The sequence below is a fragment of the Uloborus diversus genome, chromosome 10, assembly GCF_026930045.1.
Source record: "Uloborus diversus isolate 005 chromosome 10, Udiv.v.3.1, whole genome shotgun sequence".
Lineage (NCBI taxonomy): Eukaryota > Metazoa > Arthropoda > Arachnida > Araneae > Uloboridae > Uloborus > Uloborus diversus.
The window spans coordinates 82,171,191-82,191,118 of record NC_072740.1 but is presented as its reverse complement, the minus strand read 5'-3'; the positions used below and the strand labels follow the sequence as shown (position 1 = coordinate 82,191,118).

At 32.6% G+C, this 19,928-nt stretch overlaps 1 protein-coding gene across 1 annotated transcript in view; it reads left to right on the top strand.

The window, feature by feature from the left end:
• Positions 1 to 19,928, top strand: part of LOC129230975 (glycerol-3-phosphate acyltransferase 3-like) — a 95,662-nt gene that overhangs the window by 45,407 nt on the left and 30,327 nt on the right. Inside the window, exons 9-11 of the mRNA XM_054865213.1 lie at positions 5,023 to 5,116; positions 14,571 to 14,686; positions 17,358 to 17,413. Of these exons, the coding sequence (XP_054721188.1) occupies positions 5,023 to 5,116; positions 14,571 to 14,686; positions 17,358 to 17,413 (266 nt within the window). The remainder of the gene's footprint in view (positions 1 to 5,022; positions 5,117 to 14,570; positions 14,687 to 17,357; positions 17,414 to 19,928) is intronic.

The window sequence follows — 19,928 nt, the reverse complement described above, 5'->3', positions numbered from 1 at the left end:
AGAGATTACTTTTTCAAGCTACTTAGATTCAAGACTCGTCTTGAAATTAGGATAGATTATTTTATTCTTGTTCTTCTTTTTCCACACTACAGCTTAGTGCAGGCCAAGACCGTCTTAATCAGTTTCTTCCATCCCGCCCTGTCAGAAACAGATTTCCTCCATCCACTGAGGCCAATAGTTTTTAAGTTTTTTTCGGCACAGTCGAGCCATCTGGTTAGTGGGCGGCCCCTCTTGCACGCACCATCTGGAATTGTGAAGGTGATTTTATGGGTTGGGTTCCTACTACCTAGTCTAAGGAGGTGCCCCAGCCATCTGATGCGATTAGCTTTGGTAAAGTGGATAATTTCTGGCTGTTAATTTATTAGGATATTAGTAGTTTGAGTTTTGTTTAAAAAGATGATTATTTATGATATGAATAGTTTTAAAAAAGCGCTTGATGTTTTTGGGAATTGATAGGAAGACATGAACCAGCAGATTTTGACTTATAGATATGAACTGATAATTAACAACATCCAACCATGCTGTAGGGTAGGGATGCTATAGATAGAAAATCATTGATTTTATAGCTGTAGTGTAGCAGCATTCGGGATCATCTCGATTTATCTTTGAATGGGCTTTAGAGTGAAGAGCAAAACTTGTTGCAATTGCTAGATGTGCAGTATAGTGAAACTTCTCTGAGCGACCACCTCCATTAGCGAACAATTTCCTAAGGCACTGATTTTCTTTCCTATCTACTCAATGTGAAAAAAAAACTTTTAGAAGATCCCATCGAAGCCTGTCCTAAAGACTCAGCACTAAAAATGAAGGAATTTTCGGTAAGAGAAAACCAAAAGAAGGATAACAAAGGAAATTAATAAAATATTTTTGTCTGGACAGCCTCTTGTTCTCTTGCATATAAAAGTAGACATAAACCAGAATAAGGGGGGGAGGAATCTATTTTTCTTGGCATTTCAAATGGATTCGTTTTGTTTCCTCTATTTAGAGCCTCCAAAATGTTACAAAAAGGAAGCCACAGTTTTTTGCAACCCTTGGGAAGCTAAAGTGACACTTGCATACCTCCCAACAGGTCAGGAGCGTGTCTGTCGTTGTGGGAGAGTGATAGGGACGAGTAGGTTTTCAAGGTTGTTCTTGGAATTTAGTTGTTGCTTATAATAGAACAGGTGCATTCCTAGATCTCTTTAGGGGTCATCATCTATTTTTAGCTCATTCAAACTGGTGATAATCGGATAGGCTGGTGTTGTGCTCAGATTGCACTAATGATAACAATATTAATAATTAATTTTTGAAGCTAAAACTAGAAACAAAAGTTTGTTCAGAAAACACAAAGAATCTGACGTAGAAAAATCTCAGCTCACATTTTAAAGTGAATCCACTCCTAAGTAGAAAAATAATGTGAAAAGTATTTTAGAGAAGAACAGGGTGGCGACAGATCAGGGAGATCAGGGAAAAGTCAGGAAACGTTATTAATCAGGGAAAATTCAGGGAATATCAGGGAATTTTGAAAAAATAACAAAAAATCAGGGAAAATTGATTTTATGAAGAAAAAAAAATTTTTTTTTTTTTGTTTTACAAAATTAAGTACTCTAATTCCCTATGCATTTCCCACCAATTATCTATTTAAAAAAAGTAAAATTAATGAGGTGCGATTATATACTGCCGCATATTTGTGCATCTTTTTTCCTCAACGTCAAAGTATTGAATCTTACTTATTAACCACAGGATGAAATTTTTAAGATTGCTTCTGTGTCTGTTATGTTGTTTATTTTACCTAGCTTGAAATTTCCTTTTATGCTTTCAATGCTACGTAAAATAAACAACCATACAGGCAAAGAGGAAGCCTTCATTAATGTCTTAGCTCCTTTGCCTTTATTCCATTGTCTCGAAGTAATTAAGTACTGTAATCATGATTTCAAGAAGAAATCTTTGGTTTTTGAATTAATACTATAAAAGCTTAAGAGTTATTACTTCTTTGGGTTTTCAATTGCTAAAATTGAACTTTCAATTAAAAAAACTTTGTTTTTTGTCGTTCTACTATTTGTTGTCACCGCAGATTATAAAGGTTTTCTTTTCTTCAGGCTTAAGTAAGTCTTTAATTTTATAACCAAGTTGTATTCTTCTTTTATATATTTTGAAATTAACTAATTGCTTTTTTTCTTTTTTTTTCTTGCATTTCAAAGTTGTTTGTCACAAAAGCAATCTAAGATTTTTTTTTTTTTGTTACATACTGAAATCATTTGAAATAGAGTTAACTTGTGTACTTAAGTAAATATCTTTATTTTTTTATTGTTAAAATGCTGTATTCATTCATTAAAACCTATGTTCTTGATTAGAGAACAGCTCCCTATGAATGAATGTCAAATGGTTTCACCTGTTTTGCATAAATATTTCAATTAGTTATATAAGAATAACTACATTACTTTTATTCTTTCACTATTACTAGTTATTTTTGCAACAATTATTATATTGTTTGAAAACTTAGTTCAAAATAATTTCAATTACTTTTTTGTTCTATCATAAATACACAAATGTTTTTAAGAGTAATTTTAATAGTTTCTTAAAATTCTTATGCTAAGTGGTTTCTGGAAGTAAAGTATTTTTTTTTAATTTAATTGGCTATAATCTTTCCATGTAGAAAAATTTAATATACTGTTTTGTAGGGGGGGGGGTTTGCAAAAAAATTGACGAGATTTTTTTCTTTAACCATTTTATTAAAAAAGTAGCATCTTTTAAAATATATCTTTAGTTCAACAACTTTACACAACTTAAAACGTTTAAAATACTGCATTTTATACACACATACAATGGATTTTAAGTAGAGCAAAGAAAGAAAACCATTATCATTGGTAACGTAAATCAGGGAAATTTGGTGAACTTAAATCAGGGAAAAGTCAGGGAACTTTTTTTCACAGTTCCTGTCGCCACCCTGAAGAATAAATTTTAGTTTCTCTATTTAAATATATTCTTATCTTGATGTTGAATGTACTTTAAACAGGAAATAAATTATTTCTGTTGGTGCAGTTATTGTATGTTGCATTTTCATAAACAACCTCTAAGAACAACCAACCTCCGTTAACGACCATTTTTCCTAGAAACGGAGAAATTTCACTGTAATTAAAATAAAGCTTTCAACAAAGTGTAAAACTAATATTTGCAAAGGAAAATCGTAAAGTATTTGTTTAGGTGAACTGTGAGATGCATTGTAACCAACTTGTTTTATTTTTTTTTTCAGTCGAGCTCACTTATAACGAGCAGGAAAAGACTGCAATATCTACTTTTTATATTCGAATGCTTGTAAAAAACAGGTTCGTGAAAAAAAATCATAAAACTGCATGCAAACTTGCTGTGTTAGTATTTTTATTTCTGTCCAGAACCAAAGTTAGTTAAATTGCTTTGAAGTCTTTGTCTCTTTCTTGTGCTATTATTTTTCTAGAAATATCTTATATACTCTCATATAAGTCGAGAAATTTAGTACAAAAATGAGGTTAAAAGTTGGAAGATTGACTTATTGATAAGGCAGTATTTCCTAAACTTTTTGCTGAACAATACTTTGGAAAAAACACTCGAAAATGTAAACATTTTCCTGATTTTTGTCCAACCCTTTTTGTCAAAAGTAAAAGAAATTAGTTCTCCCACAGACTGCTGTAATTTTAAATAACCTGACTGTGAAATAAAGGCAAGTAAAGAATTACAGAAAAAGACAGACTATGCGAAAAATATCGCAAAACAGATTCGCAAATTTTCCCGATAGTTGGTCAGGTGGGAATTACTGCTCATTTAAAAAAAAGAATGTAATATGGCTACAGCGCAAAACTTTCTTGATATTAATTCAAAATAAAAGCAACAAAAAACAGAAATTGTAACTGCCAAAACAAACCCTTTGCAAAAATTCACGAATCACAATCACAGAAATAAACCCTTTTTGTACAAAAGTATAAAAATCGCTCATTTTCCGTGGTAAAAATTCATTACATTTAATTTTCCTTCATTTTAATATGGCTTATTTTCAAAAATCAAAGCAAACTGTCCCTGATTTTTTTTCAAAAAGTAGGGGCTCAACTATATGCTGGTTTTTCATTTTATCCTGATTTTGCACCTAAAAGTAGGGGGTTGACTAATATACAAGTATATACAGTAGTCATTTTACACCCCTGACTTCATTGCATATCAAAAGCTATCGGCTATATTGGGGTGGTTCAACTTGAAATTTTTCACATTTATCGTCATAGAGCTTCAATTACTTTGGTCATCTGCTATAGCAGATAGCCATTGAGAAAAGATAAAATGGAGAGTGAAGACTTTCATTCATGAAGCAAAGACCCCAAATCCTGTGATAGATTTTAAAACTAAGCATTGTGTGTGCGGAAGAAATCAGGTTTCTATTGCTAGTATTGGGCAAAACGTGTCAACCATTCGTCATTGTTGAGTCAGGTGACTTTAGGTCTTTCTCTCAGCTTTTGCTAAGCCAATGATTGAACTTGCTCCCTCCATTTAATAATTCCTGCTCTAAGGTGATAGCTTGAATGTATTATATTCTTGGAAATATCTCAGGAGTGATAATTTTTGCAACAAATAAATATTTTTTTTCCTTCTGTACTTCTCAGATTTAAAAAGATTTGAAGAGATCACTTGTTCTCTGGATTTCTGACTCATCTTTTGACTTCCGAATGTTAAAGGAATTTTTCTCAGAAAGGATAAGCTAAGCTAGAAGTCAATAAGAATAACAAATTGTTGTTCGCTTTAAGCAAGGTTTGCGCCCATAGACTTCACATTGTGCCAATCAAGTGCATAAAATTTACTCGATAAATCAGGCCTCGTTATAAGAGAGTTCAACTGTATTTTCTAGTTTTTTCTGAATTGTAAGTCTTGTGTGTATTAACCCTTTATATTTATGATTCTTTGCTTGTAAAAAAGGTACATTAAACAATATAAAATGGAACTTTTATTTTCAATTAAGTCTCTGAATTATGATATTTATCCATTTGAATGCATGTTCATCAATCAAGTATTTTACTCTTGAAATAGAGAAAACAGAGCTACTGGTGGAGGAATATGTGTAGCAAATCATACTTCACCAATAGATGTTGTTATTCTTGCCTGTGATAACTGTTATGCTTTGGTAAGTTATATTGCTGATTTGATTATTCTTATTGTTTTAGTACTCTAATCATTGAATTCAAATTATGCATGTTGTAAGAAAAACACATTTAAAATTTACTAAACGTTAAATCAAAACTCCCTACAGAAGGCTATGATGTAATCTAATGTTCCTTTTTCGGGACATTCCATACTTTAACTCTTTCTTATGAATAAAGTTGAAATCATGCCACTGCATTGTCTGAGTCTTAAAGTCAGTAATGTTAGTTGCATTTCACTTAGTGCAGTATTACGTTCAATTTATCCTTAAAGTGTTTTCAATAGCAATAAAACTTTTAATAAATTGAGTCATATTGTATTCATATTTTTTATGGATTAATTTGTGCTACCTGCTTTAAAAGTATATCAGATAGGGTAAAATTAGCATAAAGTTGGCTATTTTCACCTTTGCTAAGCTACACTTCTAAACACACATTAAAAATATTTGAATTGTAAATCAGAGTTTTGTTATGCTTTTTCTCTTTTCTGCATTTATATCTCAGGCTGATCTTAAAGTATTTTTTTGATTGAATGAATTTATTTTGCAAAAATTAATATAATTAAGCACATGCTTGTTTCAGTATAATATCTGAACATTTATAGTTTTTTTTATAAAGCTGTTTACCTATTAATTTCAATGTAATAATGCTTGGTAACTTAAGGTAGCATTTCAATTCTAGAAATATACTACTTGTCATTTGACCTGTGACTCACCCAATATTTCTCTTCTAAAAAAGAAAAAATTCTTGAGTACACAAAGGACCAAGTTTTAGGAACACAAGTTGGAAGATATTAAAGTACTCGATGTCAGGTTTGCTTGTTGCATCTAGTGAACCAGCTCAAAATTTTTGTATTTACGTGGTGAGATCTGCAATACCTTGACGTTATTAAAGGTACCAAAGATGCTCAAATTGAAATTTACTTGCATTTGTAATTGCATTTTTAAAAAGATAATGCCTTTGCAATTTATCACAACAAGCATATACCTAATTATATTAGTTTTTGTACAATAAACTTTTGAAATCATAAAAAGATTTTACAGTTACTCGTATTATACATTAGGGTGGGCCAAAAAAATTTAATTTCTGCAGAGCAGCCTTAGTGCGGAAAATTTGTGACTGCCTAACACTAAGTACTGTGCAAAATTTTGTGACTCTGAGTTAAGGTCTTCTGCTCTGGCAAGAAATTTGAATTTTTGATATTTTTATAAAAACATCAAATAAAGAGAAAATGTACAAAATATTTTAAATTTTGCTGAACTTTAAGCCTTAGTGCAGTAAGTTTTTAACTTCTGAACACAAACTACTGCAAAAAATTTCAAGCCTGCGAGTTATTTTTTTCTGCTCTGGCAAGAGACCTGAATTTTGGAAATCTTATATAAAATTCTTTTAATATGAGTGACACATTACAAAGTAGCTCCATGCCTAATACCCTTCAATACTTCAAATTTTTAATCACATCAATGGCATAAGACCATCCCTTGAATCGGGTCCTTCCTTTAAGAGGTTAGGGTGAAGGGCAGTCTCATAATATAGACCAACACGCGAACAGCGTTCGCAGAACATTTTTGGCTCTGCAGAATTTTTTTTTTAACTGCTAGTGTTAATTTCAAAAACAATTTTTTTTAAAAGGGAAATTAAAAAAAATCCCAGTTTATTTATGTTGAAGCCTATTTTTGTCAATGTCCCTCCCCCCACTTACTTTAAAAAAGTAACGTTTTTACATATAAGTGGGCGTGGCTTTGTAGTTTTTGATAAAATTTCATTGAGTTCACCCCTTTTATGCTCTTTCACCTGAAAAAAAACCAAAATAATGGGCTTTTCTTGAACTGGAATATACTTTATTTCGTTGTTTATGCAGAAAAAATATGTTGATTAAATATTTGTTAGAAGTTGTCTGTTGTATCTGATGCGTGTTTCAAAACATTTTCAATTCACTAGATTAAAAGCTAGAATCATTACCCAATTGGAGTAAAAGCTTCACAGACCCCTCCAGCGGACTAATTTCCTTTTACATCTTAACAAACTTTCATTGCGGCATCCCTTCCAGTTTGTTGATGATTCAGCATCAGACAGACTCCAAATCTTACTCCAGTAAAATTAGAAAAAGGCTGTGTGACTCTGAAAAGCATTCCCATAGTTGGTTTTAAGCCATTAGATTGCAAGTTGACCTGATGATATTGAGTAAAGACCAACAATATTTATTACTAATATCTCATGCTGCAAAATAAGGCATTTTTTTATGCTCTCCTTAACTTACTTTCAGGCACGTAGCTAGCACTTTGTTAAGGGGGGGAGGGTCCAAGGTTGCACAAACTTCAAAAGAAGAGGCATGCTAAAGCAGAATTAGTAGCTCATATTTACGTAAAAATATAATCTAATTAAAATTAATTATGAAAATATGATAATTAACTAAAATTAATTAAATAATTAAAATTGATAGAGCAATTAGTTAGAATTAGTTAACACAAATTTTATATTAAGTGGCAAAGAAATTATTGTCAGTTTGTAAAATTAACATTAAACTAAAAGTTATCCCATACTAAGTTTCCAAACATGGATAGAAAAATTCCATCACATAAGCTTCCTCTGTTCTGATGCTTTGAAAATGAGTGATATAATTCCTATTAATAAAAAGTTCACAATAAAAGAAAATCGAAAAACGAAAACTGTTCTAGGAATTACTTGGAAAATGCAGGTGATAACTTAATAAAATATTAAAGCTTTGTAACATATTTAGACAAAATATGTACAAGTCATTTTATTTGAAAAAAATAAAGAAATCTATATCAATCGAGTCGAATGTATAACTGTATGAATGCTATGTAACGTAATTCCGCCATCTTGTTCGATTTCAACAAGATTTCTGGCAAAATTCAACCGCCCTCTCGACGAAAATATTAGCAAGATTTCATTTTAAAAACTTGAACTAGTTCTTTATTTATTTACGTTTATAACATTCTCTTGATAATATGAAATCGAATGAAATTTCTAATTTTATCCGTTTTCTAATTATCATTTCTAACCATTTTTAAAAGCTATTAATTCTTTGAGGGATGGAGACTTCCTTTGCTGCATTCATTAAAAAAAAAAAAGGCGTATTGCCGTTTTTTTTTAAATCATTATTTATTTATTTCACAAATGCCAGGTACATTGACCTTTAGGCCATAAAACCACGGGCTCTCCAATATTTCTCGACAACACAATTAAAATTAGTTAGTGCAGAGCAGTCGTCCAGATGAGTAGCGTCCATGACTTGTCCAGAGTTGCATAAAGTGCAGGTTGGGGAATCCTTCAGTTGAAAGCGGAACAAATAGGCATTGAGACAATCATGTCCAATTAAAAGTCTAAAAGCAGCACAGCAGCAGCTCAAGGAGAATTTGGGATACAGCGGGACTCATTGCACAGTCTCTCCCAGGGTTTACCTTCAGCAGCCCGGGAAGCAACACAGCGAAACGCATCCCTATGCACCCTCTTGATCTCCAATCCAGCAGAGTGGAGTGACAAGGGTCCACGAGAGCTTTGGAGAATATTACATCCCTTCTTAAATTCCTCTTTTTTAATCATTATTATTTACAACGAATTGGTAAAATAAGCTATCTCAGGATCCCTTATGGTATTTTTGTTCTTTCTAATGGGGCTTCGTTAGAGGCTTTACCCTTTTCGGACCTAGTGAGAACCACCAATATGGCATCTAGTCTTTTATATGCTACCATTAAGGCGCGGATGTGACTGGCACAGGAAATTTTGACGCCGAATTCCGAGACACTTGAGCTCTCAGTGATGCGAAACTGCACTAGGGGTTTAATTTTGTCACGTCAAACGAATACCTTACAGATCTTTTACCTGGCAAGTAATGGAATGTGTAATGAATGAAATTAAGCATCTATTATTTTTATTTTAACAGCATTTTTGAAAAAATGTAAATAATTGCTTTTTATAAATGTTTTTTTATAAGGTCATGAATGATTTGAACATTATTGGCAATTTTCCTCTGATGTTTTCACTTTGATGCTTCATTTAAAAGATCAAGAGGCGGCATTGCACCCACCTAATCTCACCACCAAACACGAGTTCTGTTTATTCTGCTGATACAAAACAACTTGTGTACAAATCAGACTTTTTCAAATTAAAAAAATAATTTTAAACAACTACCGGGAAAATGGCAATATGCTTTGTTACGAATTATTGTGACAATATTTGATTATAACCTGGTTACTTTACTGTCTTTATTAGCAGTAAGCAAGTGTCGGACTGGAAAATTTCATAATTTGGAGTCAAACGTCAAATTTTGATCATTAAGGTAGTCTTTGTCCCGTTTGCGATAATCAGCAGCATCAAATTAGATACATTTTCAACAATATGTATGCATAAAGCTAGCCAATTTTTGGAAACAAAACTTATAGGTTTCTTATACCTCAGTTTGCAAATTTTTTGCTCCTCAGTCATCTGATGTTCCAAAGTCTAAAGACAATCTTTTGTAAAACTCTTAGAATAATCGTGGTTAAAAATCCAGTAATGATTTAAATCAATCTTCCAAAATTAATATAACAATAATAACACTTCTGATTCTTTCATTTTCAAATTGGTATAACTTCCATTTTAGGAGCAATTTTGTAATCATCCTGTATTCTCGAAAGCATATATTTTATAACATAGGTATTGATTTTTTTTTTCGTTCTTTTATGTGATGTTAGTAAAATATATTCTAGTGAGAGAAATAGCAAGTACCGTATTTTCGGGAATAAGCGCCGCGGCGCATATAACGAGTGCGGCCGATATAGTGTTTTTTTTTTCTCCAAGTTTAAAAAAAAAAATCGGAAAATGCTGCTAACAGGAACTTTATTATTTCCTATCCTATCATTTCCTATTCCTATCTCATCACTCACCACATCGTTTGCTTTCATTTCGCGGAAATCCCTCGCCCTTAGGCGACAAGTAAAGCAAAAAGGGGGAGGGAAGGTGAGTCAGCGATTGCGCGTGTTTCACTGAGGAGAGAAATGCTGATCCACGTGCGCGAGCAAGCCTTATCGCGGCGGAGCGAAGGGGTCAGGAAATCCTTCGACCTTCGCGACAAGTAAAGCAAAGAGGGGGAGGGAAGTGGAGTCAGCGATTGCGCGTGTTTCGTTGAAGAGAGTTGATACACGTGGGCAAGCAAGCCTTATCGCGTCGGAGCGAAGGGGTCACGGAGAGGAGACAGTAAAAGTACTAGTAAGAGAGAGGGATGAATGTCCAGTGTGTAAAGCGAATTTACTACCTCTCTCACGAAAATAGGTTGCTTGGTCAAGCAACCTAATGGGAACTTGTCTCCTAGCTCTAATTTTATTATTCACTCACATCGTCGTGTTGCATCTTTTGCTGCCGTTCGTGCGTTCTTGGCTTATCTTTTTTTACGAATTTTTTTAGAGTTGCTTTTGAAATGGCTGCTTAGCAATTGTAAAGTTATACTGCAGCCTTTAAGTTTAAGGTTATAAAGGCAGAAGCAATTGGAAATCGTTTTGCTGCCAGAGTTTGGCACTGACGAGATGCGTTTTCCGTTGGAAATCGGATAAATTAACCATCGAAAGTGATGACCAATCGAGGGATGCCGAAGGCAAAAAGTGAAAAATGGGGATTTTTAAAAATATTTCTTTATCGTTAATTAAAAATACTAACGAGAAATAAAAAAATATTTTTTATTTACATTTAATCCAGCTTGCTTTACTACTGAGTGTGCTTTTAAGTTGTTTAATGCTGAGTGAGCGCTTATGGAAGGTGCGGCGCTTACACCGGGTGCGGCGCATACATTAAAAAACTTTTTTCTTTGAGAATATATTACGATGCGGCGCTTACACCGGGTGCGGCGCTTATTCCCGAAAATACGGTAATTTTAACTTGAAGAAATTAAGAGTTTAAAAAAAAAACTAACATAGAAGTGAAGAACACAAAAAAAATTTACATCACATTCACCTTTTTTTAATTATTTGCTTGTAACACAGTAAATAGCAGGAAAATTTGATCTAGTAATTTATAGTTAAATGCACACGTCCTTTTTTGTTATGTTTAATGCTACCTTCGCAATTTACTAATGATGGATGCATAGATGCTTACTAAATAATTCCTCAGTACAAAGGCGGTAAATAACAACCAGGAAATTTATTAATTTATTCCAATGAAGCAAATAAAAATATGCTTTACTTGAAAAACGGAACAACATCGAAGAAAGATTTTTTTTCTTCCGTTAAAAATGACTAACGACTCTTCTCTTGGAACCATACACTCACAATTCAGTGAGATTTAAAAGTGCGAATTTCAAATAATACTTTTAAATTACATGCGTTTTTATGACTGAACTTGCAATTTCATAAACTGATCGCAGTAAAATATTAGAGTAATTTTCAATTTCATTCTTCGCTTTATGAAATTTTGATACAGCGAAAAGTAATTTCGTTGCATCAACTTCAAATTTTATTTATTCACTTATTTTGCTTTCAAACACAACTTCTTTTTGGTCATTTAATATGTTTCATGATCATGTTTAAATGTTATGTGGATAAAACATCTAGTTTGTTTCTCAGAAAGGAGAGAGAAGTTTCTCAATGTTATCTTGAGCTAAAAATAAGACACAAATGTTCAAAAAAAAACCAAACTTTTTTCAGGATTACAGTTCGAAAGTTGTAAGCTTCTGGGGACATAAGTAATCTATTATTATTAAAAATAAACTAAAAGTTTAAATAAGATTATTAATCAAAATATAAAATGAATCTGAAATGAATCATCTAAAAAATATAAAGAGCAAAAAGAAATTAATAATTAATGTTCATTTTTTTCTCATCCTCAAACACACGAAATGTGCAGAATTTCGTTTTCCTTGCAATCTGAACTTGATTTTTAACTGGGAAAACACATTAACACATAAAATTGCTCGTTTTGTTAAGAAAACTTTTAAAAGGAACTACAACTTCCCTAAGATAAATAAATACCTTTGTGCTGAACAGTAAAGTAAGACAAAACAACGTTAGAAGAAGCACAAATTTGTAAATTTCAGCAGACACGTGTTTCGGCGTTACAGGGAACGCCTTTTTCAATGCAAAAAATAATGAGCTTATGGATGAAAAGACTTTGTCGGATGTCTTTTCATCCATAAGCTCATTATTTTTTGCATTGAAAAAGGCGTTCCCTGTAACGCTGAAACACGTGTCTGCTGTAATTTACAAATTTGTGCTTCTTCTAACATTGTTTTGTCTTACTTTACAACTTACCTAGTTTGTGCAAACTTAATTTTCTTCTGATTACAAATTTGTTCTAGATATGTTTCCTATAAGTGTGTAGTAGAAAAATACTGTGTGTTAAAACAGAAAATAGGAATTTCAATTACAGATTCAACAGGGATGCATCCCACTCTGGCTGTCCTTCGTGCAGCATGTGTCTAGGAAATCAAGTCCAAACGAGAAAAGAGTCAAAACAAAAAAGAAAGAAAGAAAGAAAACCACGCCAATGAGACTAGGGGTACGGCGAAAGTGACAATAAATGTTTGTTTTCAATTACTTTGCCGATGGCAATCTGGTGGATCAAGGGAAAGGGGCCGAATTTCAAGGTCACAACCCAGCTGAGTTGAAAGCAGAAATGGAAATTCGTCATTTTCGGACAGAGTACGCGACACAGCAAAAGACAGGCGGCCGGAGAGAACTGCAGTTTCACGAGGTTCTCGTGTTCTGAATTGACTCGGATGCGGGAAGATTGCCGATTAATGGGAATATTTAAGGGGAAAATACCGGGTTTCATAAAATTTTTCTCTTTTGAAAATTTTTTGTTGACGTGAGGTGCAACAACTGACAAAAAGCAGACAGTGGTCTTTCGGGAGGGGGGGGGGGGTCCGAACCCAATGGAACCCCCCTTCTTGGCTACGTCCTTGTTACTTATCGTGATCTAGGTGTGCTAAATATGTCTCACTGTCTGAAAACAGCTAACAGAATATTGAGATTGTGCACTTCAACTATAGAACCACCAACTGATTCAATTCTTGGTCAAGTTTATTAATGTTTATGCTCCATCCTGGTTTAGAATAAAAACAAACTATTATCTCAGACAGAGCTAAGCATGCATGGGAATACTTTTTGCATACTTGCCAAAAAGGTATCAATGTAATTGATTCCATCAATTGCTTGAAAAAGTACATTTTGTTGCTTTAATAATGCATAGTTTACAAGCTTTATAAGTAATTTTATCATTTTTCCTCTGAATAGAAATCTATATCCTAAATGCAATTCTAATTTTTTGCATGTTTCCCAGAAAGAGTTAGTAACTACATAAAAACATTGATTTTTAATTGAACTTGTTCTTACATGCAATTAGATTAAATGATTAAAGACCTTGTAAATTTTGAATCTCTACCCACTTCAACAACCACACACACAAAAAAAAAGATTTTTTCCCCATTAAAATGTATACCTTTTGCCAGAGCAGCGGAAATTAACTCAGAGATTGGAAACTTAGCATAATAATTTGTGTTAAAAATTAAAGAAAGGCCCATTATTTCTAATTTTTGCATCAGGGGGGGGGGGGATAAAGGGCGTGTACTCAATGAACTTTTTTCGGAAAATCATAAAACCATGCCCAGTTATGTAAAACCATTAGTTTTTTGAAGTAGGGGGAGGGAATTTACCCCCCCCCTTAAAATTTTAAATGACGGACCTGGTTCAAGAAGTTGTTGATGTGATTAAAATTCAAAGTTTTGCATCATATTAGGTATGTAGCTACTTTGTAATGTGTCACTTGTATTTAAGGAATTTTATGTAAAATTGTCAAAATTCAGACCTCTTGTTAGAGCAGAAAAAAATAACTCACAGGCTTAAAATTTTACGCAGCTGTTTGTCTGTTTGTTATAAATTTAAAATGTTTTTTAAATTTTCTCCTTGTTTGATGTTTTCTAAAAATCTCAAAACTTTTAAGTCTCTTGCCAGCGCAGAAGGCATATTAACTCAGTCACAAAATTTCCCACAGTAATTAGTGTTAGGCAGTCACAAAATTTCTGCACTAAGGCTAAGTGCTCTGCAGCAATTCGATTTTTGCGGCCCACCCTACTGTACATGCTGCATTAAGACCCATTAAAATGTTTTAAAATCTGTGTTAGTGTTTAACAGTTGTGCTGCAAAGGGGGAATTTTGAGGGTAAAAATACTCCCCAGAGGCATTGTATTTAACATAAATGCAAATTCTAATGCTGTAGTTTATGCATATGAAAGCTGTTTTCAAAAACTCCTTCCAGAAGGTATTTTTGATCAAAAAAACTCCTCCAGAAGGTGTTTCTGAAAAGGTTTTGAAAGGCTGAGCTAATGGTGGGCAAAATTTGTTTTGCTGAAGTAGAATGTTTTTCTTGTTCAATGTTAGATGTTGTTTTTAATTCATTTATGTAAAAGTAATTTTGAAGGTTTTTTTTTTTTTTTCTCTCTGTTTTAAGGTAGGACAAAAGCAAGGAGGCTTTTTAGGCATTCTTCAGAGAGCTCTCGCACGTGCTACATCCCATGTTTGGTTTGATAGATTTGAAATGAAAGATAGAGCACAAGTAACTAAGAGGTACATGTGAATTTTTTTTTTCTTTATCCCATATTGAATAAATATATAAGTAGGTTGCTTTAATGAAAACTTTTTCTGACACTACTTGTGTTCTTGTGTCACTTCCCCAACTTGCAAATAGCCTAGTGCATATTGTACCCATGATCATCGCCTAATTTCCTCTCAACCTTTTCTATTTGGGACAGAAAATATAAAAATAGCCTTTCCATTTGAGCAATGATTGTGGAATACTTTCTTCTTTGACAATATGGTGCTATTTCATAATGAAAGAAAATATTATGTATATTTATAAATTTTCAGACCTTAGATAGTCTGAGAAGTGGTGAAATCCATGGACAGAGTTATAAGGGAGCTTAAAATGACCAAGCCTCCCTTTAAAACTCATTAGTTACCTCAAAGAAAAAATGTGCAAATGAGGTTTAAGGCATTCTAAGTGGGTATCTCTAAAATAGTTATTTTTCGTTTTTCCCAAAATATTATGCATAACAATAAAAATAATTTTTCTTTCTTTGCTCAGCATTGAACATTCTACAAGACTTCTTCTTCTCTCATACCCTTCTGATTTTTTCTTATTGTGCGCTCACTGTTGTCAACAGTGCTGGAAAATTTTCCAGGGAGAGCCTTTAAACCCTCCCGCTTCCCCTAACGACTTCAAACATAGCCTAAAAGTGCATTAATAGTCTTCCAATTTTGCAATTTTCGGAAGAAACGTTTCCTTTCCAAGCGTCGAAAGCTTACATTTTTTTTTTAATTTCATCATCAAAAACATTTAAGAATAGTATGTGGGCCTTGAACTTTTCACATCATTCATTTAAAACAGCCTAAAATGCCTTTTTAAGACTTAAATTAAAAAACACTTTCTGTGGAGGATCTCCAATCTGTCACCGTTTCCCTAATTTTAGTTCCGAAAGTAGCCAGAAATTGCACCTTTAAGATCTCAATTTCTAAAAATCGTCTTAGGAGATTGCTACCACTCCCCTCTACTTACCTAAGACCTCTAAGAGTAATCTGAAAGTACTTTTTAAATTTCAAAATCCCTCAGAAGTTAAACTTTTGAAAAAGAGGAAAATTTTCGTTGTTTGTATGCTGCTTCTGCATTAAATCAAAACTCATCCGCATAAAATAAAATACAGACGTCAAATCTTACACGATGTGTAATCAAATCTGCGTAGAATGAGGGTCTACTGTAAATGCGTCCTAGCCATAAGGAAGAGGTTAAGCATGGAGTCAGACAACTTGACCACTGATTGAATTGAAAAACCAACGTAAATGAAGCACAAATTAACACGAAAATACAGCGTAGAGTCTCTTGTCTCGATCGTAGTTACTCTCCTATCATTATTGATTCAATTTATAAGAAACTAAATAAGCCCTCTTTCTGGCAAGGTTTCTGCTTCCAAAGCTGCCAATACTCTTGTTTTGCTGTATTATTCAAAGTCATCAAGAAGCAAAGGTTTAGGAATTTAGTTTCACTACTACTTTTTCTCCTATAAACAAGATTAAGTTTACAAACTTGAAGCACCCCATTGATGGCCATAGCAACTGGGGCATTTATAGCATTACCTGCCATTGTGGCCTTGGTTATGTTGGTCAGGCTAAACGTGCTCTTAAGCACCTTCTGAAAGGAAGTGAAAATTATGTCAAACATTAAGAACTTGCTCTTTCTTCCATCGCTCAGCATTGTTGGACTTCTGGTCACTGTTTTGGTTTTTCATCTAGCAGAATTTTTTGTAATCGTTCTTTGGTTTATGACCTTGGGTTTTGGGAAACTTACTATACTTGGAAAAATTCTCATTCTCTACTCAATGGTTTTTCCAAAACTCCATTTTTTCCTGATATTTGGAAGCAATTTTTATAGTTTGCTTTGTCGGATTGTTCGTTTTCTCCCACTCTTTTTGTTTCCAAGCTTCTGATTGGTTGTCTCCTCCCCTTGCTGCACGCCACGGGGGTGACTGGTGTTCGCTGTTTGGTTGTGTGTCGTCTCTTGTCATGAATTCCTATTGGTTGACCTATTTGGTATAAATGCCGGTGTCCATGTGGTTGACGTTCAGTTCTCCCACAACTTTCTGGTTGTGTGTTGAGTTTTCTGCACTGATGAAGAGGCTCCATTGTAACTTTGAAATAGCTATATGCTGTATTTTCATGTTAATTTGCTTTATTTATGTTCGTTTTTCAATTTAATCATATTGTAGCACAAAGCTTATTTGATTTTTTTTTCATTTAATTTGACCGCTGTTGCTTTATAGGTAATTCGTAAACTTGATCCAAAAAGGGGCTAGTTATCAAATTACCAATAAGAATAAAATTTTGTTTCTAAATGCTAACTCATCATACAAAGAATTGTAAAGGTTTCTTTCAATATAAAACTAGGCAGCTAGTTGCTTGTAAATTAGAGCCACAAATATTTTTTTAAATAGTGTTTTTTTCCCCCACTAGAAAATGTAACTGTCTTAATCAGATTTTCACTGGACACAAAATAAAAGGTGTTTCTTGTCCAAATTTTTTTTTTCATCTTCCCATTTTGATGAAAAGTTCTTTTAAATGTTAGATTAGTTTATATTTTGATTGCAATATTTTGACCAGTTGGATTACGAGATTTTAATGGGATTATTTTTTAACCTTTTTATGTTAAATTTGTTTTTATTAATCAATTTGCTTCTATTTCAACTAGATTAAGGGAACATGTTGAAGATTCTTCAAAACTTCCTATCTTGATTTTTCCTGAAGGTAAGTCACATTATGTGTTAGAAAAGAAATGTTTTCTTCGGAATAGTAATTATGATCTTGAAATATTACATCATGTTTTAAGGTTTAAAAAAACATTAAAGAAAAGAAAAAGAAACCCTTTTTTTTGCATTCAAGTACGTAATTACAGAGCACTAAAATAACGCTGAAGTGTTAGAAGTTTATTTAATTGTATTTCAAAATAAGATTGAAATAAAAAACTGTGTTAGAAAGGTAATAACCTATATAAATGGGTTTTTTAGACTTAAAATTTAATTTGAGTAGAGTTTTCTTTAAAAACCTAAATAATATTAACTATTATTTTTATTACTTTTGATTGTGTGACAGTGTTACTTACGACTGTATTCTCAATATCGTCTCCGCACGGAGGTAAAACTCAAATCCCAAAATCCGAAAACTGAGGAAAAACTAGTTTTAAATGCACCGAGTATTCTCCAAGTTGCTTCAAGTACAAATCACGTTAGTCGAATGGTAATTGAAGTTGAAATGAAATGGCAATAGCTGTTGGGTAGAGTAATTCGCATGACATTTTCTACTGACTGCATTCCATGTGGTAGCTGAAATTTGGCACTGAATGAATGATCGACATAAGAATTGGAGTAGTAAAATGGATCTTGTGCGTGCAATTATTTTTTTATCAGATTCAATTTGAAATGTAATTGGAAAAACTTTAAAGGCAGTTTTTTTTTTTTTTTGAAGTTTCTGGAAAACAATTGTATTAATCAAGATGAAATAAAAACTTATTCAATGATATAGTGGCGATCTTTTCAAGGATGTTATCCAAGCTGGGCTGTAATTTGTGGTATCAAAGCAACTCCCCCTCCGCTCCCTTCAAAAAAAAATTTTCTTTTTAAATAAAAAGTGCGCACAATTTTTCAAACAATTCATTTTTATTTTGGTATTGTAAGGATAGTTGTAATTAAAAAAGAAGCTTAATTGTGATTGATATCTATAAAATTTGCCCTAGACACATATGGATGCCTCAATTGCTAAATCGATGAACTCCGCTTTTTAAAAATATTCTCATTTCTGCTTTAATAGTGCTTTATCAATGCTCAGCATGGGAATTTATATTAAAGTTTTGGTTCAGTATATTTCTGACCATGTGATGGCAGAAAATGTAACACAAGGGCCTGTTCACTCCTATGGATAGCACTATCTTCTTCATCACTTTTCTCGACTTTTTGTTTTATGGAGTTAATCAATTTGGCAAGTGTCCATATGTAACCTCCCTGTTCCTAGGGCGATATTGTGCTTTGTTTCATTGAAATTTAGCAGATTAAATATGATTTAAGAAAAAAATTGAAAATTTCATAGTATTAAAAGTATTTTTTATTATTATTAAATCCATTTTGAGTGCCATCCCGGGGCGGACTGTCCCCCCCCCCCCACCACCCTTAGATACTGCTACTAATTGATATATTATAGTCTTTTTCTAATATTTAAAATCTTTTTTTTTCTTGTGTGTGTAGCAAATATTTTTGAATATTATGGAAACTTGATACTTTCTATCATGTTGTGTTGGAAATAAAGATAAGGAATTAAAAACAAAAATAGAAAGAGAAAAGAAAAATAATTTAAAATATTATTAAAAACTTCTTACAATGTATTGGCTTTAGAACCTGACCCCTCCATCTGTACAATTTCGTGAAACATTTGTTAACAATTATTGTCTTTAAAATTCATAAGCTTATTGGTGGGCAATTCCACGAGTGACTGACTGACATTTTTAGAGCAAAACTGTGTGTTTTGCAACATTCAACGTAAAATATATGTTGTGCAAATATAATTAAATTCTTGGAAAACATTTTGGATGATTTAAAGAAAATTATCAAAAGCAAGGTAACCGACTGACATGCTACTGTTTAAAATGTTGAGTCGGTTACTGTGCTTTTAACAAATTTTTAAAAATCAACCAGAATGTATTTAGAGAATTCAATTAAACCAGTAAGTTTAGCTTAAAAAATACAATAATCCAGGGGAAAAGATTGTTTATGCAACATATATTAGCATTAAACATTACAAAATACTTACTGTTTTGCTCTAAAAATATCAGTCAGTTACCCATGGAATTATCCTAGTATAAACGACACAGGACAAATTCATAGCTAAATTTTTTCCCTTCGTGCGAAGTTTTTCATAGCTTCTATATAAAACAATATAATCATTTTTATGAGTTGAACAGTAGTAATTTATAAATGAATATTATTTTTTATCATGTAAAAATTCCTTGTCTTCATTCACGCCTTAAGTTTTACAATTACTTATTTTTCGAAGCACTTTCTCATCTTGTATCAAATAATTATATACGTATTTGTATGCAAAAATAACATCACATTCTATTTGCTTCTATTTACATTATCTAGCAGAAGCTAAAATGTTATTTCATCCATTGCGAATATTTTTCCATTAATGTGTTACATTTTTCATGAAGTAATAGTTTCTCTTCTAATTAAAACTTTTATGATACACTAAACACTTCGCCTTTATTTATAAT